The 24,656-nt window shown below is 31.8% G+C and overlaps 1 protein-coding gene across 3 annotated transcripts in view; it reads right to left on the bottom strand.

Annotated features, from left to right (window-relative positions):
• DACH1 (dachshund family transcription factor 1) overlaps positions 1-24,656 on the bottom strand; it is a 423,983-nt gene that overhangs the window by 132,464 nt on the left and 266,863 nt on the right. For 2 of the 3 annotated variants that reach the window (XM_055122554.1, XM_055122548.1), the window contains exons 4-5: positions 6,079-6,234; positions 5,448-5,620 (exon numbers count right to left, since the gene is read on the bottom strand). In XM_055122554.1, coding sequence (XP_054978529.1) covers positions 5,448-5,620; positions 6,079-6,234 — 329 coding nt within the window. The remainder of the gene's footprint in view (positions 1-5,447; positions 5,621-6,078; positions 6,235-24,656) is intronic. The other variant, XM_004604002.2, reaches the window with a different exon arrangement.

Here is a 24,656-nt window from a genome sequence, read left to right on the forward strand (position 1 = left end):
AAAACAGTAACAATGATGGTCCTCATTCCCCTGATCCTGAAAGAGCCCCCAATATGCTATCAGGCTACACTAGCACTTGACAGGGAAAAATGGAAACTTTACTGGTGCCTGCTGGTGCAAATCTGTGAACAATGGGATGACAGTGATACAGTGATACACTAATTTGGCTTAGCCTAATTGCCTCTACTTATATCCATTTTATCCCTGAAAGCGCATTTTCATTTTTTCTAATTGGCAGATTAACATTTCCATTATTATACATACCACAAACTTTTTGTCTAATCATTTACCAATAAGCATTTAAAAAGTCACAATTTGTTGCATTTAAATGCAAATTAGTGCGATCTATGAAAAAATGATATGGTAATTCTTAAGATGCCAACAACAAAAATGCTATATAAGCCAGCATATCAGTCCTTTATTAAGTGAGGATCCAAAAACACTAACTTGAAAATATTTTTTGACTCTTAGGTTCATAGAATTATTCACATAGGTAAAACATGCAATAAACTTAGATGTTTGTTTTTTTCTTGAAAGGTGTACTTTCTATAATCTTTACAAGTCAACATCAAATTAAAGCTATATAGAAAGCCTGGTTCAATGGTAAACAGTAGGCATATTCGAACAGTCTTTCCAGAAGTCCCACACAGACCAGATGTACTTCACTTTGATTTTGTCAATTAAAATTAATGGCTAGAAGAATACACCTTTTACTTCTCTTCTACTCTCTTTAAATTAATTTGATTTTATGTTAGGATCCAGAATTTGTCCGAGAAGAGACAGACTGATAAATACCTTATGGTATATATACAAAACGGAACACTACTTTGCTATAAGAAAAGATGAAATGCAATTTGCTGCTATATGGATGAGCGGGAGAGTATCATGCTGAGGGACGCTAGTCGGACAGAAGGGACAGTAAACAGAGTGATCCTCCACATATCTGGCCTGATTTATTAGCCACAGGCACCATTTATTCTACAACCACAAGAAATTAATATGTCTATACTTTAATACCATTTTATATGCTATATGTTATGAAATAGAATTTCACGGATTACTAATAGTTATTGGCATACATTCTATATATAGCTCATGTCATATTCTGGTTTCTCTTTTGGATGTTTTCTTTCTTTTTTTTTTTTCTTTTTGAGTCACATCCAGCAATGCACAGAGGTTACTCATGGCTTCGCACTCAGCAATTACTCCTGGTGGCACTCAGGGGACCATATGAGATGCTGGGAATCGAACCTGGGTCGGCCTCATGCAAGGCAAATGCCCTATCCACTGTACTATCACTCCAGCCCTGTTTTTTCTTTCTTTCTGCATCTTTTCTGTCCATACATAACATAACCTTGGTTTATAAAAACACAGGAGGGCTGGAGACTTAGTACAATAGATAATGTGCTTCCATTGCCTATGACCAAACTGGATTTGATCCTTCTCACCCCATATGCATTGATCCCTGAGTGATCTCTCAGCCCAGGTGTAAGCTTGATCAAAAGCTGAATGTGGCTGTATTTTTTTTAGAAAGAAAAAAGAGGAAGGTAGGAGAGGAGAGGAGTTGGGAGGGGAGGAAAAGAGAAGAGAAGGTAAGAGGGAGGAGGCGAGAAAATCACAAGAATGCTGCTAACTTCATAATTATTATATTCCTTTTATAAATAAAGTTTCACAAGAAAATTCATTTTTATCTTCCTACTAACCTAAACTTTGATAATAAATGATTCATTAAAGTAAACATCATTATCCAAATATTCCAATTGATATTACAGCAAAATTATTTTAAAATATTTATAATAAAAATAAAATATAAAGAATTTTTTCTTGTGATTTAACTAGAGTCTTCTGAATCCAAGAGTATTTAAGTTGTCATATCAACTTCAAAATATTTATAAGTCTTACTTAAGGCATTCATTATTATTTTGAATTGCTAAAATAAACTCTGTCACAATTTTACTTTGCTTATAAAGCTAAATCCTATAAAAATAAGAAACTTCAAAAACTCAGCAATGAAGTGGAAAATAATATAATTAATATTGATGCTAATTCTCTGTAGGCACTTTAATATATTAAATATAACATGTGAGGATAAACACATCTGTAACTAATATATAGTGCTTCATATTATAAAGTTTTTAAATCATAGTTCCCAATTCAGTGGTGGGAATTCTTAGGGTTCTTTATTTTCCTAATCCAAGTCTTCCCACAGGTAACTCCAATGAATGTGGTATTTAGAATATTGAATTCTCAGAATAAGCATTCTCCCCAAATAATCATAAAATAAATTTTGTAGTGATGCCTTGATTTATGAATCATCATCAATCATCAAAAGAAACTTCTGAAAGTTGTTCAAATTAAAAAAGATTTTTTACACCATTTCACTATTGATGATATCGACATTCTCTCAAGCAAAGATTTTTAGTAACCTGGAACTTTTGTGAGTTTTTTCCCTATCTGATAAGGATACTTCAAAAATTATTGCCTGGGGACAGTGCTGCTAGTTTCCAAACTCAGTTCAACAGAACTATTATTAGTAAAACAAACAAATATAAAAACAAACAAAACTTAATGGAATTTTATCCAACAACCTACCAAGTATTTACAGGTTGGATTTTTGAATTTGTACAAGGGTATGTATTCTTGACATAATGCCATACAAATATTTTTACTATCCTAATAATGATCCCTCAGCCCCCTCTTGGTCAACCACTAATTTTTAAAGAATCTGCAGAGATTTCTCTTTTCCCAGAGTGTTCAGACTTGTGATCACAATGTGAAGCATTTTCAGTGTTCACTTCTGACAACACTCACAAAACTCTCTGAGGTGCCTGGGACTGAATCCGGGTCAGTTGCATCCAAGTCAAGCACCCTACCTGCTTAACTCTCCTTCCAGTCTCACATGACATTTGTTTTTTAACTCTGAGTATTATTCCAACGTATGGCATCAAAAGTTTAGTTAAGCTATTCCATGCTGCCTGTGCATCTGTTTTGTTTGAACAAATAGCTTAAAGGGATTTTAGGACTGATACTAAACTTGGCAAACAATTGCATATATGGAACAGCAAAAAAGTCTAATAAATGTAAGTTTCTGATATGACTTTACCAACAACCTTGATTCACAGTCTCTTCTTACAAAAGAAACAAAAACAAGCAAGCAAACAGCCTAGAGGACTGACCCAAACTCTGATTTGTTCTGTTTTGATTTTGAGCCTTCACATAGGAAACAAAAATACTATAATTATAAACACTAAAAACCAACCAAGCAACCAATACACAAACCACCTCACCAGCACACTCTCCATACTCAACTAACTTGACCTTGCTAAGTAATCCATGAAGATGTGCAGTATACTTTCTTTCAAACATGTGAGCAATAAATTGTATTTTGTTTTTGTTTGTGAGTAACTGTTATTGAAGAGTGGCTCACTACGAGGCACCCCAGGCTTCACTTAATAAAACAATTTAACAAAATTATAATAGGTGAAAGACAAGCACCTTCCCTGCTGTACTATCTCTCCAGTGCCTCTTAATAACAATAATTTTATTTTATTATTAAAATAAAATAATAATTTTTACAGCAGCACAACATCTCATAGCCTAATTCTCCCTCTCAGAGAACATGGCAAGCTACCGAGAGTTTTCCTCCCCGCATAGGAGAGCCTGGCAAGCTTCCCATGGCGTATCATATGCCAGATACAGTAACAATGATGGGTCTCATTCTCCTGATCCTGAAAGAGCCTCTAATGCGGCACTGTTGGGAAGGACCAATAAAGAGAGACTGCTAAAATCTCCGGGCTAGGACAAATAGAGACGTTACTGGGCCTGCTCTAGCAAATGAATGATCAACAGGATGATAGTGATAGTGACAGTGATAATAGGTGAAGGAGCCATTTTTTTAACCCATTCATCCACTCAAGTACATAATGGTTGCTTGTAAATTTTGAGAATTATGAATATCTATGTTCAATTTTTTGGAGAGATTTTACTTTTAAACTCCCTGGAGTAAATATCAATTAAATAGATGAATAAATGCTCATATAGAGTTTATTACAAAGCCTTGTTACAAACCAATAAACTGTTTTCCAAAACTTCTCTACTATTCTGCATTTCCACAATGCAAGTCAAGAAGTATAAATAGATTATCTATTAAAGAAATGATGTGGAAGATCCACCAGTTTCAAGTATATAATGCTAACAAAACCAATGTTATGATTATGTCAAATACAAATAATCAGCATAAAGAATTTTCACGTGATTAAAATTAATCTATTTTTAAAATACCTTTAATTTATTTTGATTAAAACATTACAAATAAAAATGATAAAGAATCTATATCTAAGTACATAAAAACATATATACATATCCATACATAAAAGAACAAAATTCCATGTACACACAGAGAAAAAGTGTGCATATGCAATGTGCACATGTGATATTTGTGCACTCCCAAATTTACTTTCACAGCAAAACTGAACTGTGAATTCATTAAATGTCCTACTTAGTCCTCATACTTTGCACAGTCGAAAAGATCACATTAGAAAATATAATAATATTAAGCCAGTGAATGAAATATGAATGTCAACAAATATATCACTATCTTCATTTTCAGAGGAACATAAATTACTAACTTGACAATATCAGTGCTGTTCCATCTTATCTTGACTATCTTATCTTTCAGAATTTAAACTTATAGTAGTTTTAGTTGTTGTTCTTAGTTTTTGTTTGGGGACCACATCTGGCTGTGTTCAGGGTTTACTCCTGGCTCTGCGCTCAGAGATCACTCCTGGCAGGGTTCAGGAGACGATACGGGTGCTAGGGATCAAATCCAACTCAGCCACACTCAAGACAAGTGCCTTACCTACTGTACTATCTCTCCAGCATCAAACATTGAATAATTCTGGGAGAAGGGGATGAAATTGGGCCACATCTGGTGGCACTCAAAAACTATTTCTAGTTCTGTGCTCAGAATTGACCCCTGGCAGTTGTTATGAGACATATTTCGTGGCATAAATTTGAACCGGGTTAGCCAGGACACAAGGCAAGTTCCTTAACCTTATACTATCTCTCTGGACTCAAAGGTATAGCATATTTTAGAAATATCAGTTCCGTTCTTTCGTTCAGTTTTATTATCTTAAATCATATGTCATTACCAATTATTTTAGGTATGCTTTAGAATAATAAAAACTTAACTACACTTCCTGATGACATAGTAGGCAGAAAATATAAATTTTAACCTGAAAATAAATAAGAAATACCCTACTAGAGAACTTCAAATTAACCTTGCTGGCCAAAATATTATAGTACTGGTTGAAGTTACTGCATGTGACTGCTCTCATAACTTATGGCTGGGAAGGTAGAATTAATTGTGAAGTAAGAGAAACTGATTGAGATTATGGTGGGTGAAGTTTCTGTTTGACAAAAACACAATTGTGTGAGAAGGCAATTACCTTAATAACAGATGTCTCAACTCTAGATGGGGGACTCTGCACTTGTGCTGCCGCCGCCATATTTGCAATCGTGCTGAGATGGTTCATCTGGCTCATTGCCATGGTAACAGATGCTGGAGGTAGGCTGACAGGAATCAGAGGATGGGGCATCATCATAAAAGGAAGTTCCAGTCCTACAAAAAAAAAAACAAACAACATTTCTCCGGTCAAAGAAAACTATAAAGCATACTATATCTTAATATTAAGATAATCACATAAATCATTGAAAACTGAAGCAATAAAAAATGTCTTAATAGTGACAGTCAAAAAGAAACACAATCTCCTCTACATATGTGACAAAACCCACTCACCACTCAGGGAAATTAGGCTAAAAGCTAATTTATTTGATGCCATTGTTTATCACATTACCGCTCTTCATGTGCATAATATCAATGGTCAATTACTGACGATAGTATTTGTTCTTACCAGGCTAACTGGTTTAAAGTACTAGGGTTTTCTTTAACTTATCACAATCCATCATCTAAACATAAATGTCGTATATCTCTCCTAGAGTTTACCATCCAATAATTAGACAATGCATTTACTGTTTTCTCTCAAACTATCACTTTAGTGCTGAAAAATGCCATCGTACCATTTGGCAGAAGGTGACTCTGCTGAAGATGGTGGAGAGGATGACTAAGTGGATGACTATGCGCTGCAGACATGCGGGGGTGAGTAACAGAAGCCTGAGATCCCTGGGGTGGGTAAGAGTACAGGGTTTCCTTATCCCAAGAACCATCACTGCTGCCTGTGGGGAATGAATATGAATTATTGGATACAATATTTTTCCAAATCTTCTGATGACTATTTGAAATGAAGATTTAAAACGCACATCACCATTTGGAGACTACGTAATTTCTTGGGAAATCAAGTGCAAGTCTGTCTCCCTGAAACCATATTCCCCTTCTGCTTTTGCATCTCAGAAAGGTTCTCACATTGTATGAAAAATGATATTTCTCCAACATTTAGTCTATTTGTGGAGTCTAATCCTAGTTGACTAACCAATTTAGTATAAAATGGGCTTTTTCTCTACCTGGAGAATTAATTACTTTTTGGAACTGAAGCACACTGATAATTACAAAATGCAAAGTTACCCTGTATTAAGTCAGAATCTAGTCAACACTTTCAAGTTAAACTCCCTATTTACTTTCACAGCGAAAAAAGAACCGTGGATTCATTAAATGCCCAACTTAGTACTCATAGTAGGCACAATCCAAAAGATCACTTTTTAAAAGACCGTAATATCAAACCAGTGAATGAAATATGAATGTTAATAAATATATCACCTGTATTCACTTTCAGAGAAACATAAATTTATGACCGTGACAATATCTGTGCTGTGCCAAAGTCAAAACAGTACAAAGGCTTGTATTTCAATATTGGAATTCACTTCTTAAATTCAAATAGCTCTAGAAATGCATTAATAGGATAATGCTTAGAAAGAGCTATAAATCATTTTAATTTAGACATGTCCCCAAATTAAAATAATTTGACTTAAATTCATCTTGTAACTAAATCTATTGAATATGCAAGCTAAACACTTGGAGAAGCTGTACTATCTTTGCCAGCTATAATCTTTAGTTTCTTTTAAAAGGAAAAGGAAAGGAAACCATATTTTCATATAATATGCTTAGAAATAGCAAAGTTGGTAAAACTCCAATTTAAAAGCTTTAGCTCCATTAAAAGCCCCATTGTAAAATCTCAAAGACATAGTTTTTAATGAAGAATACTTAGTTACTGCCATGATTTTTTTTCCATTTACTTCATGAAGACAGTTAGGTTTAATATAAATTCAAACTCATTAGCTCAATATTGTCTGGATCTTAGAGTAAATTGTTCAGAAGTGGGTAATGAAAACTCAATTCAAATTCTTCAGCAATCAAACAAAGCAATTTTATTAAACAATGAAAAGAATCAATTAAAATGGATATCTTTATTATCTTTATGATTTTACAAGAAGCCATGACAGCTTTCGACTTTAAAAAAGTTTATAGCTTTATACAGAAATGACTCACATAAAAGAAACTTCTCCAGCTTGTTCCTATACTGTGATAAAAATTTTCACTTCACAGTCTTAAACTTATATACCTGATTTTTCTAATCTTGACTTTCTTGGCATTTATACCTATATTCTAGTCAGATGTGCAAAGATTACAAGTAAAAAAATTAATCATATAACATCAAGAGATTATCCAGTGAGAACTAAAAATTTAAGCATTTTCTCTTGATGGTAACTTTACAAAAGCATATGAAAATTTTGTCATTATGCATTTACTTTTCAGTGATATCAGTTAAAACAAAAATCAAAATATTAATCGCGGGCAATTCGAATACGGAAAATAGAATAAATGTTATTTGGACATGGAAAATTCATATAAAGACTAAAAAATACTATATATTCTGTTTCACTGAATATACAATAAAAACATGGAATACATATTTCCATAGTGTATTTCATGTTAAAATATAATTAATTAGTATATGGGCTAGAGAAAAATACTTATATCCAGATGACTTTGGATTCAGTTTGAGTTCCACTTACAGTTATTTACCTTTGTTTTTTATTTAAATGAATTTCTTCTCTTACTTGAATACAGATTATTAAGGAATAAATAGTAATTTCTTTAAAAAATATATACATTTTATTCTTAGTAGAGAAACATTTTATTACTATTTTTCACATTAACAAAATATAAAGTATTAAAATGAATTTCTGATGAAACCTTCTGTGTACTCATTATTGTCAAATCTTTTTTGCAACACAGGTTATTGGTACCTTGTGTAAAGGTAAATATCATTCATATGTGAGTTTCCCATATAGGTTTTAAACTCTACACAGGCTTTTCTCACCTTGTAAAATGCTCCTAGTCATCTCTACCAATCACCATTTATTAAATACTCATGATGTTATCTAATTTGGGTAATAAATAGAGCAAACAATTCTCAAATAAGTCTAATGAAAAATATACAATATGTGACCAAGTCAGCTCTAAGTGATTTTTGCATTATTTATAACACCTTTCTACACTATTAGCATGAATAGGGATTGAAAACAAGCCACTTCAGAATAAGGCATGCCTATAATTATTATATATATCTGCAAGTGTGTGCCAATTTATTTGGAGAGATCAACCATAGAAAAAATTTCAGTATTTGGATGAGTGGCAACAATTATATTTTATCCCTCAAATTATATTTATATTGAGTCCCAGACATAAACTCAACAATAAGAACCTGGTATATTTTTAATGAATTAGATATAAAACATGTAAAATAAACAAAAAATGAGTGATCTGTAACAAATACCTTTTACTCTACCAAGCATTACAATAGTAAAAGTACATATACATATTGTTATCCTTTGTACATAGGTGTCATGTAACTATTTGTTCAGATTTTTCCCACCGGCTGACCCTGATAAAGGAGGTAAATCTCAAAGGGACTAACGGTCACACCACTGCTTAGTGAGTGACACTGATAGACTGTGACGGGAACCTGACATTGTCAAGATTTGTTTACAATGAAAATGATGGCAAGAGCAGGCATTTACTCCATACCATTGGAGACCACTTAGAAGGATGTCAATTCCATCTAAGCAATGGAGACAAGACTACTAAGTAAAAGCAAATACTGGACACAGGTGCTACAGATGTTTAGTTGGTCATTTAGAAGTAGGTAAGAATACATTAGAATATAATGGGAGATTCATTTCAACCTCACAAAAGAATAGGAGTTATAGGATGCTAATATTAACACTAGAATTATACAGAAATAAGAGTTACGGTCATTTCATGGGTTACTACAATGTAATCTTTAAATCTTCTAGGTAACAATCTGAGCTCAGTTGGTCTACTTTAGTATATTTAAACAATGAAATCTTCTGGTTTTTTCCTTCAACATTTTCAAATTGCCTGATTTTAAAATGAGGAAGAAGCAATCTTTTAGGAATACAATTAATTAGGGGCACAATTAAGAATGTGCTAGTTTAAGTACAGTATTTTAGCAAGGAGAAAACCACAAATAACTTCTAATTGGTATTACAAAATCAAGCCGAGAGAGTGGGTCATTTCAAAAATGCAAAATTCATATTTTAATATATCATGCTTGACTTGAAACTGCTGGGGAAAAGTAGAAATAGTTAGCTGTCATATAAATAACCATGCTTAGATTTTATTCTGACATCAATTAATTTTTATAGAGAAAAATAATAGTAATAAATTTCTGCTATACTTATGTAAATAAATATGAGCCATTTAGGAAAATATGTTACTTTCCTAGCGTATATGCTTAATTATCTATCTAAACCTTTTCTCTGTGTCTGAGCATTGAAAAAAATGGAATTTAAAGCTGTACCTATGCAGTGTTTCACATTACCTGGAATGTTTTCTTTAAATGTAGATAGTTTTGTATATTTTTTTCAATATGTAAAAGTGAAAATAATATTTTGTTGTTATCAGTGTTCTTGAACTTATCAAAACTATAGTTTTAAAAATTATTAACATAATTGCATATTTATATTGCCCTACAAATTTCAGAATATTGTTGAAAACAGCATAAATTAACATGATTTACAGATTGGCTAAATATTGAAAATAAAATTGTTTATTTAAAAATATTTGTTTCATTATTTTTTACCATAACAAGTGAATGACTGTTTAGCAAAAATGAATTAGAAAAAATTATAAAATTTGAATGAAGTTTCCGGTGAATAAAAGTAACGAAAAGTGTGCATTACTAGTATTAATTATTCAGAGACATTTTGAGGAATCTTGGGGAAAAGTTAAGATAGACAATAGCTAATTTTGAAGTCAGAAAATTGTTAGAATAAATTGTCATTTAAAGAATACTATATTTGATCTCCCTATTCCTTAAAAAATTCCAGAAAGTTTTGATGCAACTGAAAATAAAAGGAAATTTAAAGATCATTACTATTAAGATAAAAGATTGAATGCTATGTGAGGAGAAGACAGATAATTATATCAGACAACACTTTTCTTTTTGATGCTGTTGTTTTCTTTGGACTCATTAGCACCATGTTCTAAGTGTTAAACAGGTAAAACATATCCCCCCAAACAAAACAAACAAACACAAATCCAGACTGAGTAATTTAAAAAAAAAGGAAGAAATAGTAGATAGCTTTATTGACTACATTCTTTGGTGTATTGTTCATATGCATTGCAAAATTAGTGAAAGCAAGAGCCAAACATTTTTAGTAAGTGGCTATACTGGTTAATTTCCTGGGCTAAAGTAGAATTTTATTATGGGTAACAGACAGCAAAGAAATAATAGCACTTGCAACATATTTAAGCTTTCTAATCTAATACATTTATACAATTCTTCAAAACAGACAATTTGGGATCATTTTGATGTTAACTGCATCCTTCTTTTTTATTGTATTGATGATTTTACTAGATGAAGCCATAGGGTCTGGGTACTCTACTTATGGGGTTCTGAGCAGTGTTGCTGAGGGTTTTGAAGCTTAGGGGCCACTAGGTTGATGTGGGGATCGAACCAAGGAACTCAAATCCAAGGACCATTCTCTATCACATGAGCATCGGCTCCTGTTTGTTTATTTCATTCTGAGGGGCAACACAGGTGATGCTCAGGGTTTACTCCTGGCTCTGCACTCGGAATCACTCCTGGTGTTGCTTGGGGAACCTTGTGGGATGCCATAAATTAACCCTGGGTAGGCTGCTTGCAAGGCAAGTGCCTTACCTGCTGTACTATCTCTCTGGTCTCATTTCCTGTTCTTAACTGCATCTATTAACCTTTCTCATTGCCAATGTCAATGAATTTCTACCTTTTCCCACTTTAACTCATCAAATTATTTTTCCATTAGGCAAATAAATGAACTAGAAACCCTCCTCTCTAAGGATACTGAATTTTCCCATTAGGTTTACAATTACATAAAATAAAAGTTTCCATTAAAACACTTTCAGTATTGTTAGTAATCAAAGTTGAGATACATAACATTAGCAGTTTATATTCATATTTAATATCTGTTAATATTTGTTCATGCTCATATGAATAAGTTTTAATTTCCACTATTATGCCATAGAATTTGGTTCATGTAGACATGAAAAATCTCCACTTGAACCAAAAATTACCACTGAAAATCATAAAACACTCATAATGAGGGTAATATACTCATAGGAAACATCTGCATACTTCTTATATGTATGAATATAGGTATTGAATTATCTTCTCAGAAGATCTTGTTAGTGTCAAAGAACAACACTACCAGCTACTTATATAAATAAACAAAACAAAACAAAAAACTAGTTGGGCACACCTGGTTTAATGTGCAGTAGACCTTTCAACACAGAGGACAGAGCCCAGGACACCTGCATGAAAAGCTTGCACTGCAGCACACTAAGCTACTTTTTGGCCCCAGGAATCATCCTTAACATCTCTTTTTCCTCACTATGTGCCACCAATATTCAGTTTCTTTTCATGCCCTCTTGATTTTATCTGTGTAATCTATCTTCAATCTGCTTCTTTAGCTGCTGCTATACTCAGATTCAAGACCCATCATTACTTTTAAGTACAATTCTTACACTATAATTTTCCTACATAGAGTATATCAATTGTTTCCATTTGTATTCAGGGGGGAAAAATCACAACCCTTTTTGCATTAAGGTAAGCTCTGCATTGCCAGAACTGTCTCTCTTTTCCTTGTATTATCACTAGCATTTAACAAAATAAGACACATCATCAGTCCATTCTTACTGAAGAGCTACAATCCTACAACAATTTCTGTATTCACATGTGGCAAACTTCTGTGTGATATTCAAAAATAATAAAATACATACCCTTTATCTTTGAGAAGCTTAAACTGTGGGAGAGAGTTATTCACATATCACACAAATACAGATTTTATTCTTTAAATGGAATTAAAAATAGAGAAGATAAATATGGGAATATGTTTGATATTTTAGAAATAAAGATGATGACAATAATTTTTGTAATCATGAAACCTGAGAATTATTTTAATGTTAATGAAAACTATAAGTACAATATGGCAAATGACGGGAATAACTTGATTAATCACTGGTGTTTGATAGTATTGTTAAACAATAATGATGGCAGGATTTCTAATATGTTTCTTCTACTTTCAACTGTCAGGAATTATGGTAAGCTTTTATATAAACAATCTTAGTGAATTTATGAATGATCTGAAGTAAATCCACATTAGTGTTATAAAGACTAGTTTAATTAAACACAGAACTTTGGGACTTAGGTCCTTAAATTAGAATCCACACTTCAAGATTTTAACCAACATTATGAGAAAGGTCAGGGTTAATGATGAATAAAAGTCCACCCAATTTTGTACTTGTTGAATATGAGATGTTTGGGGAAGAAATAAAATGAATTTGACAGCAGGCTGTTAGAGATATTGAAAGTAAATTTAAAACAACTTTCTTTGTATGATGCTCAGAGAGAAACATTTGAAAATGTTGATGCCATTGGTTTGTAGGTAGGAGATTAAGCCATGATGACTTAAGTTTTAAACCTTATAAAGATACATTCACAACATGTCTACCTGTACTATAAACCATATAACTTACCCCATATAAACATGACAATTATTTTTAAAAAGATGATGATGATTTTAAGAGCAAGGAATTAGAAAGGAATAAGCCAATATTAGTACATGATGTCTTCAATAAATTCTTAGCACAAAGGTATGTCAATGTATTTATAATAATTGCTTTTTTATTTTTCTGGATTAAAAATATTATTTTTTAATAAATCAAAAACATGCTTCAAAGAACTTCTACCCAAATTTGAAACATTATTATTAGTTTTAAAGTTATAATAACAATCCTAAGTGCTGTGAAAATAGGTATCATTACTGGGCAAAGCAAAAAAGGTACAACTAAATATACTTTAAGAAGGTGTCATTAGTTCTACATAAGATTGTATGACTAAAATTCAAACATGAAAGCTTTGTAACTGTATATCATGGTATTTCAATTAAGAAAAAAGAAAAAAGAGATGTTGCTTATACAGTATATAAAAGGTCCTCCTAAAGAACATTATAGAGCAAAGCGCTTAAAATAAAGAAACTGCATATTAAAAATAATTAAACCCATCTAAATGACCATTGAAAATATTACATTATAGTGGTAGATTACATGCAAATGGCAGGCCTGTTGAAAGCTACTGCTTATATGAAGCCAAATCATTCTTTTCATCATTTTCATTATATGTAGTGAAGACATAATATTTTAAGAGCTTTTCATTAGTATTTCATGGTCAGAGAGAGGGAGGAGATTTTCTAGGTCAAATGAACTCTAAGATGAAAAATATACTTAGATTATCAGAAATTCGGATAATTTTGTTCCTTAATTTTAACTTCAATTTTGAATTAAATATAAGCATTCATTTTTAATCAAGAACAATAATGCAGCTTTTGAGTTGCAAAATAATGTGAATTAGAATAAGAAAATGATTAGAAAGATGTTACCAAAGATTACTGATTTCTGACAACAGCAACACCTTAGTTCAGTATAAAGTGACATCTAAATATCTGTCTTAGTTTATTTTAAAACTATATAGTTTGATTCTTATACCCACAATGAGACCAGTGAAGAAATAATGGAGAATATAATCAAGTAACTATCTCAGAGTGACTGAGTGCTAAACACATGTTCATAAAAAAATCAAGATATTAATATTAGATAAATAAGGTATATTTCATTATTCTTTCTCCAACATTTCCTGAAGTCTGTGTCTATGTCTATGTCATCCCGTTGCTCATCGATTTGTTCAAGTGGGCACCAGTAAGGTCTCTCATTGAGGGACTTATTGTTACTGTTTTTGGCATACCCAATATCCAATACGCACGGGTAGCTTCCCAGGCTCTGCCGCGAGGGCTCCATACTCTCGGTAGCTTGCCGGGCTCTCCGAGAGGGGCAGAGGAATTAAACTCGGGTTGGCCACGTGAAAGGCGAACGCCCAACCGCTGTACTATTCCTGAAGCATCAATGACAAAAATACATATATTTTCTCCAAAAATAGATAATGATTGCTGAACAGGTAGGGATTCTTAATTACATGCACATCTCTGCTTTCTGTCTGTTCCTCCTCACAGTCTCTCATTAACAAGAAAAGATAGGACCATTGTCAAATGTAAATAGATGCTCTCATTCAGATAACCTAGACTAATATGCAAGTGAACAATATATTTTTAAAACAAAGTTCAAATGTCAAGAATTTTCATTAATTAAAATTATCTCTACAAAACCTGTGTTTTCTTTTGGATAATTTTTTTGACTTCTGTAGAATATGGCTTCTCTTAAGAAAATTGAAGATTTGGAGCACATTTTGAAATACTGTATTCAAACTATTTTCACAATGAATCATAGTATTGTAAGAGATACAAATATGTCCATTAAGAATTGTTTAAAGGTTAGTGTACAGACATTTTAGGGGATGCTTTCATATATTTTTATATTGCTATATTTTATAAATTCCATTAATGTGCTAAGGTATTGTTTAATAGCAAAATATTTAATTTTACAATATGAAATATCTGATGGTTATAAAACAGAATTTGAAAACTACATTACTGTATGCATATACTAAAATTAACATGTCCCAATTAATTCCATCTATGATGAAGTTATTCTCTTGTTTATCTAAAAGCTAAATAATACTGTATAGTTAAAGAGATAAAAATGAAACCTAAGACTCTTAAGACTTATTCAGTCATCTTAATATCAAATATTACATTATTTTAGATATTGGTATGTAATTGCATAAAGCAACCAGGTGCTTAGTATGCTACAGTGTATCTCTCAACAGATTATTTTTTAAATTATACTACAAACCTTATGGTTAATTTGTATATTAATATGCATATTAGTTTTAGAATCTTTCAGTACAAAATGCAGAAATATATTATCCATTTTTAATGTATATGAAACACCTTATGTGCCAAGCAATGTCATAAATACTGATAGTAGTGAACAAGTCAGGAAAAAATACATATATTTTATAATCTACTTGGATAGTAGTGGGTATAAAACAATGAAAAAATTAAGTGCCATAGCATTTGACATGTTTATATAATTATTTCGATTAAGTGCTGTACTCGGAGCACCTTTATTTACCTGACCCTTGGTTCTAAATACTTTCCATTTCACAGAGTATACCCAAATGAGACAAGGGTCTGAACTCTGCAATGAGGCAAAGACAAACACAAATGGTAGATCAGGGTGACAGCTAGGTAGTTTGATTGACTGGGGGAGAAAGTACATATTAGGAAGTCTCTGAAGTCAGAAAGAATTAGGTGATCTAGGAGCAGATTATGAAAGTTCTTAGATGTCAGGATGATGAGTTTGGTCATCATCTTAGGCAGGGGAGAGATATGATTAAAGTGATGTATCAGATAGTCAGAGGAAGAGAAGGAACTCATCATGGGGAATAATCATCCCAAATTCTGTCATCTACCGCATTGACATTGATATGACCAATGCAGGAATCCTGATTCTCATATTTCATGCCATAGAAAATTGATAAAGCAAAGGAGGGGGGTCTTGTGTTCTTTATCACTAGAGTTTTCTAAGATAGTGACTGAGGAACAAATTGCTTTCCAGACTCAGACATGACAAAATAGTTATGTTGGGAGAGGACACACAGGGTATTATACCTATGCTCTATCTGAATCTGCTGACTTCTTAATTAGTTTATTTTACATAAGAACCAAAGTGTCTTCTGTGTAAAAAGAAAGCTAGATGTATATTGGTTTAAGTCTTCACATAAAGAGTTATAATTTACTCTTGCTTGATAGAGGGCAACAGCTTACAATGATTATGAGTCATCAATGTGGAATCCTCATCAGAAATGAAAAGAATGTTCATTAAATGCAGAGCTCAGTGATGCAATAGACTCTACCTGAGTGATACAATAGGAAAAGGTAAAAGTGAACTATTCCAAACACATTTGGGCTTGAATAACAAGGTTGTGATATTTGGCAAGATTGACTTTAATATTTTTTTGAATATTGAGAAATCTACAAATGGGTTTAATATTCTATTTGGTAGATTACATATTACTGTTTTGTATGCAAACTGAAAAACCTATTATAACACAGAATACTGTATCTATCAGCAGACTAAAAATATTTCTAAAATTCTGACATTGAAAAATATCTACCAGTAAAATAAGCATTCCAATCTTAACTACTTTTCTTGCTATTTTTTCATTTTCTTCTCTACTCAAGTTCTCATATTCAGAAGAATTCCCCAAGACTAACCACTAATAATAAGAACACATACAGCAAATCATGTATATAATTTCCAAATGATGTTATGCAGTTTTAATTTTTAATAGTATAGTATCCCATTAGAATTATATATCTAAATATATACATATAGCAAGTATTTATTTTTCATATTCAGATAAAATCATAGAACATGTGCTTTGAATTTTAAAAATATGGTGTTACTTTTATTAATATAAAATTATTACTTTATTATAAGTTGAAAGCTTATGTAAAATAAGACAGTATTTTATTTATATATGATGTCAATAATATATAACATGCATTTCAACGTGTTATTTTGCATAGTTTTGCATTGTAACCCCCAAATTTTCAAGTTTAATTCTTGATTTATCTGAATTCTTCAAAGCCTGGTACAATTCACCATGCTAAAATAATTTTCAAGCAGCTTAGTATGCATAGCGTGCTTTTAAAAATTCAAAACAGCCCCCATAGCAAATGTCATTTCTTTCATAGTTACAAAATGCAAACTCCAAGTGTTTTATCCTAATGAATAAATGAGTTTGTCCTTTATGTATAAAATATAGTTTGTGTTTGTTGCACAAGTTTTTAATAATAGATGAATTTTAGGTTTGCTCCACCGTATTCAATAAAGTGTGATTAATTTGGTTTTTCAAAAATGCAAACTAGACATTACTATATTACATTGCAAAATGCACAGCTTGCAACATTATTGTCTCAGTGGGATCTTAAATTGAATTGTAAAATGTGTCTTATTTCCAGTTTGATTTATGTAAGAGATAGCTGTGGATAATGTCCCTTTTGAAGTTTCACTGCTTTGTGTGAACAAACAGCGTAAACCTAAAATTCATAATAGAGTTTAATAGAACCTAAAGCAAACTTCAAGTTATATCATGTTAGAATGAAATGAAAACTTACGATGGACTCAGAATAGCACATTTTCAATGAAACAACTTTTTGAAGTTCCCTATTATGACAGATTATACAATACATTTTTGACATTTTCTGTGATTTTTATTATGATATTTCAAGTAATTACCAAATCATGTTTTTCTCTAAAAAGAGCTTCTCTGTGCCCTGAGAATTAATCTATGATACCATTTAACTTGGCTTTTTGAAGTAAATATCACCAGATAAAAGCCAGCTGGATTTGAATAATAGGATACTTGAATGAATGTATTAGTGTTTGAAAAAGAGACACAAATCTTCTAAAAAGATTAATTTCCATAAAAAAGATAGCTCACAGATCTACAAAAGAATAAATTCAAAAACATAATAAACTCTCAGAAAGAAAGATAGATTAAAGTAAAAGCTGCAGCACCTTGTTACTGCGGCTGTTGTATAGCAGTGATTCTGTATCAATTATATTTGGTTGGTTCTGTAGGGCTCTTCAAAGCTTTGTGTGAAAGCCTGGATGAGGAATGCATGTGACACCCTAAGTAATAACTTCAGCGATTAATTCTGATGCAACACCACTTTCATTTTGATCTTACTCTCAATATTTACAGTTCGAAAGATGATACAAAGGTTTTGATGGGAATTTATGAATCTAGTAAAGACATTTTTTTTCTCATTCACTTATTAAAGATGTGGGTATGAATTGTTCTTTGTCATGAAAATATTGACACTTTATCACACAACATAGTTGCTGGCATCATCATGTAAAAAGACCTGAGTTGGCCAGTATACTTTATTTTCAATATCCTGTTTCAAAAGATGTTCTCGAAAAAAGGGCCAAGAATTCTGTTCATGCAATTTCTCTTTGACTGTACAATTACTATTAAAAAAAAAGAAAGAAAATTTGACCACAAACAGGTACTCCTGGGATGTCGAGTGCTCCTTTATTTTGAATGACTCTTATTTTTTTACTGTCAGACAAAACCAGAAGCCAATGTGGAAATAAATTAGATTTCAAATTTGATGAAATCCTAGCAAGCTGTAAATATCTGTAAAGAATTAACATTATGTACTTTGTATTAATATGAGAGCATTCCAAATGCAATGGAAAGTGCAGTAAAAAAGAAATAGATATGGGACTAAGTTTATTTAAATTCAGAAGTACTTTCTTCATAGTGGAATATAAGAAATTGAAATTATAGTGTAATTGTATTTGAAATACAAAACCAACTGAAAGAAAATAGAAAATCATTTTATCAAATATATCTTGAAAGAAATTTTAATGTCTGGGTGTAAAATAAGCTAATTTTCCTTACTCCCCTCGTTTCTTTTATGCTCTCTGAGAACACTGTCAGAATCAACCCAGGATAAAATGTGCTTTTGTAATGATATGTGCTCATATAGGCTGGACAAGTTATTTTAAGTTTAGTGAGATGTTTAAATATTAAGTCAATATTCATCATAATGAACATATAAAAATATATTGCTATTATTTGAAAAAATAACACCCTATGGGAAAAGCTATAGCATCTAACAGGGAAAAAAATTAAGAAGGAACGTTGTTTTCTCCACATTCATATTAACTATGAAATGGTTATGACAATTTTTACAGTAGCTCAAGAATTTCTTTATAATACTTCTTCAAGAAAGCTGCTTTTAGTTAAAACATAAAAATGGTAGTTACAAGGTTTCTGCAAACATAACTGCCATTCCATTAAGGAAATGGTGCAGCAAACAGTAAATAGTGGCCTCAAGGGAAATGTAAGTATTGATTTTATTACTGTGTTGGTTGGTTTATATTTGCAATTGTCAACTCTAATTTTGTACTATGCTTTAAGTAGCTCCAAAACTGCTTAAGGAAAAGGACAAATATTAATAGGAACTATTTTAAAATATCATTTTATAGCTTTAATTCTCAAAAATAGTTTTTAGCTTCTGATAGCTTCTTAAAATAAAAAAATACATATCTACATAGGGAACAAACAAAACACTCATCTCACTATGTCATATTATATACTCATTTGGTTCTCTATAAGTCAGTGTTTTTGACTCTAATAATAAAGTCAGTCACTATAAGAAGGAGCAAAAATGGTAACATATTTACCATTAGTTTAGTTTTTATCATTTATTTATCATAAAATTAGTTTAGTTTGAAAATTTAGCTCTGAATTCATTGATACTAAATTTTGATTCACCTAAAAATTATATAAAACCACTATTAAGCTAAATATAGCAGTATAATTTTCATTATATTAAAATAAACTTCAGCCCATGGGCTTATTAAAAATAGTAAAATACTGAAAAAGCAAAATCATCTAACATATAATTAATGTTTTATATTATCATTATCATTATCTTCATCATCATTTCCTGTTTTCATTACAGTAAATGACATTCACACATTTATGCTAAAGGTGTAATTAAGAACACAGATCATTTTCTTAAACCATGCCAGAGAGCAACTCTGTTTAATATGTAAATTTTCAACTATACCTACGGGGCTGTAAATATAGTCAGAGTTAAACTTCTACAATTAACTAAAAGAAGTGTTTATGCTACACATAAATTCTAGAAATGTCCTCTGTGGAAATCTAAAGAGGTGCAAATTGATATAGAACACATTATGGCTGTTCTTCAGATTAAAAAACATAAAGTATTCTTGGGTTCATAAGTCACACAGTATGGTGTAAAGTATAAACCTCTCATATCATAAAAAAAAGAAACCTGTTATAAACACACATACACATAATCTTATATATCAATAAATGTCAAAATCTCTGATCTTGAAGATACAAAGAAAACAGTTTTTTTTATATTTTAGCATAAAAGCCACAGTAATGCTGTTTAAAAATAATTTCAAGGAATAGATATCTTAATGAAGAAGAGAATTGTGCATTTGTGGTCTATGAATAATGTGTGCTTATTACATGGAATTTCTGTTTCATCTAAGCAGAATTAATGAAACAAAAAATAAGGCTGCCTCAGATGGCCCTATAGGCTTGGAAATTAGTTGTCATTTTCTACATAGAAAAAAATTAAGGCTAATATAATATAAGATTTTCTGTAGTCACTTTTTTCCAAAAGGTTTCCTTTTTTTTTTCAGTGTCCTTTCTTCAGATGTAGAAAAATGCCCAACTTACAGAAAAACTACAACAGTGATTGTAAGATATATGTTACTCTACTCCAGCAAAAATGACAAATGGAAAGGCAGATTAGCAATTGTTAGAAACTTGATTTTACTTTGTGCTCATATTCACTGGGAAATGATCTTGAGCTACACCATCCTATAGAGAGAGTGTTCTCCTGAGATGTTAATTCAAAGAGTAAGACTCAGAGAAAAATAGCAAAGATATGATACATGGTTTATGTTTTATCCCGAAGACCATATAAAAGATGATTATTTAATTATTATTTGAAGATCAATAGATTTTTAAAATAACTTTTTGTATCTTTTTTCTGGGCTGGAGCAATAGCACAGCGGGTAGGGCATTTGCCTTGCACAGGGCTGACCCGGGTTCGATTCCTCCATCCCTCTCAGAGAGCCTGGCAAGCTACCAAGAGTATCCCACCCACACAGCAGAACCTGGCAAGCTCCCCGTGGCGTATTTGATATGCCAAAACAGTAACAGCAAGTCTCACAATGGAGACGTTACTGGTGCCCTCTTGAGCAAATTGAAAAACAATGGGATGACAGTGACAGTGACCTTTTTTCTATCAACCTTCTTGAAACCTTACTTTTGCATTATGACTTTAAAAATTTCCAAGTTTCTTATATGAAGCTACATCAATCTGTCCCATTATCACTTACAGCCATTCTTAGAAAATCCTAGAGTAAAATACAATATAATATAAGTTTTCATAAAATAGATTCTAAAAGTGAGTGGTTTTGTTTATTATACATAGCCAATGTCAGTTCTCATATATTTTGATTTCAGCATCCCTTTACATGTGTGTGTTAAATCTGTCACAATGTACCATGTCAAAAAATAAAACTAAAATAATCAAATATTTAATTAACAATAACTACATTTACTGCACCTCAGACTATAAAATATTTAAAGTAGAAAGATATATATTTTCCAGATAAATACATTTTCCAATCTGTAATATCTAATTTAAGAAAAGTTATTAAGATTTTTATATCTGTTTCTGCACACAAGTAGGCTCTGACCTTACAAATCATGCAACCTCTTAAAAACTCCAAGCATATAATTCTAAGAGCATGAATTTATTTTAAAAGTAACTGCTGTTTTAGTACTAGTACTTTAGTACATATGAAACATGTTGGTGTTTTTGATGCTTAAAAGTGTTTTTAGGGTAACCTTACAATGGATTTGGGGACCACACTTCAAAAATCGATCTATATTTTACAATATTTAAGGACACTTGAATTATGTAGTAATTTAGTACGTCACATTATCCTAATGCGGTTTCAGGTAAGACTGCAAAATGTACAGTGATGTTTAATTTAAAAAAAAAGCTTCTCATTTCCTGACAACAATGCTCCTTTTTAATTTTAGATCTCCAAGGCTATCCCCAAGAACATTCAGGAGCTACTACTGTGCTCTGTGATAACAACTAGGTTATAGGGCTAGACTGATAGCCAAGCGAGTAGGCATTTGCCTTGCACTCGGCCGACCCAGGTTCAATTCCCAGCATCCCATCTGGTCCCCTGAGCACCGCCAGGAGTAATTCCTGAGTATAGAGCCAGGAGTAACCACAGGTGTTTTTTTCTTTAACCACAAGAGGAAAAAAAAAAGTAAGTTATGGTGGTTTTTAGGGGAACATATGCGATGCTGGAGATGAAACTGGGAATGCCACATGGAAAGTAAGCACTTCTCTTATGTTACCTTCGTCCCTCAAAACTACTGACATTTTATAAAAGGTAACACAAAAGACTTTTTAGGAGGCTGAAAAAGTATTGAAGTTGGTAAAAATTAGAAGTATCTGTAAATATATAGACTTTGAGATAAACTTCAGATATTTATTTGGGAGTCTGGAATGTCTGTAGATTAAAGTAAAATGATGTATAAGAACTATACAACATATAGAATCAGGTGATGAAGAGCAAGATAAATTACTAGTATTAAGTAATAAAGACAAGGTTAGGATCACTGATGTTGAGGTTAGATATAAATGAGATAGGTCAGGATGTTAAAGATGCTGTATAAGCCCCAATCTCTGGTGGAAAATAAGACAAGCAACCAGGAAAAGTATCAAGTTATTACACAGACTAGAAAAAGACCAAATACAAAATAACTGTTATATAATTATGTAAAAAAAAGAGAAAGAGAAGGAACAAGAAGTGCCTAAATATAGGGGCAAATTTTCCATGTCAATTTGAAGTTATAAAATTGTACAAAGGTAATTATGGCCATCCTTAAGAAATATTAGACTTGAGAAGAATTGAGTTCCAAAAATGTGTAAGTTTTACAGAACTATAAACATTGAATATAAGGACATATCATTTGAAGCTGAAAAAATTTAAAAACACAATTAGAACTGGACTATCTCATTTTCAATAGGAAAATAAAAAATTTTCACTGGAAAAGACTCTTTAATATACTTAAATATATTTCCCTAATTTCTCTCTGTGTGACCTAGTCTTGCCCAGGAAGGATGTTAGACTTATACACCAGCAGATTTAATCAACAAATAAAATTCTGACAAGCAGGACAGGGAGACTTTTTTTCAATCCAACAAGGTGCTTGCCTTGTGTGGAGCTGATGTAGGCTCCATTTCAGCACCTCAAAGAGTCTTCTAGCACCTCTAGGAATAATCCATCATCACAGAGCCAGAAATAAACCCTGGGACAGGTGTGATGCTCAAACAAACAAACAGAATTTCTAAAGAGTGCACTCAGAGTTCAGATTTTTGGAAACAAAGGCAGCATGCAATAGTGATATGCAATTGTATGCTACCATCGAAAAGTTAACAGTTTCTAAACCTCACACAATGACTAAACCTGATAATTAAGATAATACAATGAAAAGTTGGAGGGAGGGATTGTTTGTTATTTTGTTGTTGTTCGTTTTGCTCTTCTAGGTAAAGGCTACATGCAGCTTGCAGAGCTCTGCTAGGGGACATAGGTCTGAAGTTTCTGTGCTGGGAACTCAGTGGGTCAGGAAAGACCTCAGGGCCTTGAACATTAAGTACCATGTGAGCCATCCCCACAGGTCCTATTTTTATTTTTTTAATTTTTTAAATGAACAAAGAAGGGGAAAGAGATGCATTTCTTGAAGATGGTGCAAATGTTAAGACCAATGCTTATGTCTATGTGTCATGTATGTCTGATAAACTATTGCATTCAGAAAATACTGTTTCCAATCGTCTAAGTTCTGTAAAACTAGCCTGCTTTTATTTTTTAATATTTAAAACTCTGAAAGCTTTTATAAACAATTGATCTAAGCTGCGTATTTCTTTCATCAGTGATTGAAAAAAAAAGTGAGATACCAATCCATTTCCTAGATGATTTGGCTAATATGCTTTAGTTGGTAAATGAAAGCCACACATTCCCAGTAATCGATATTATCCCCAGTGGCATTTTTATTTCTATCAAAACTTCTTTCCTAGGTTCCCAGATGTATTTAAAGCAAGCAAGAATTTTAATTTTTAGACTTCAAAATGTCAAATGAATGTTATCTCTTTTAAAAATTCAACAATGCAGATAAGAAAATATATAGCAAATATAGCTAGATTATGCTTTTAGTTAAGAGAATTTATAATCTTCAACTGAAAAGATTATGTCTTGGAAAATTCTATTTTCACTACAGTTTCCAATAATGCAGAAAGATAATAATGACCTTGAATAACTATTAGTATAAAGAAATGGTTAAATCTGATTAACGCATATGCATTTTAAACATACAATTTAAAATGTTCATAAGAAAAATGAATATTTCATATTTTAACAACTCACTATAATATGACTTGATAATATACCTACTGTTAAAAAACTTGAATAGTGAATAAAAAATAATAACATAAATTTGACTTATACACATTTCCCTGACTACCTAATA

This window comes from Sorex araneus, chromosome 1, assembly GCF_027595985.1.
Source record: "Sorex araneus isolate mSorAra2 chromosome 1, mSorAra2.pri, whole genome shotgun sequence".
NCBI classification, from domain to species: domain Eukaryota; kingdom Metazoa; phylum Chordata; class Mammalia; order Eulipotyphla; family Soricidae; genus Sorex; species Sorex araneus.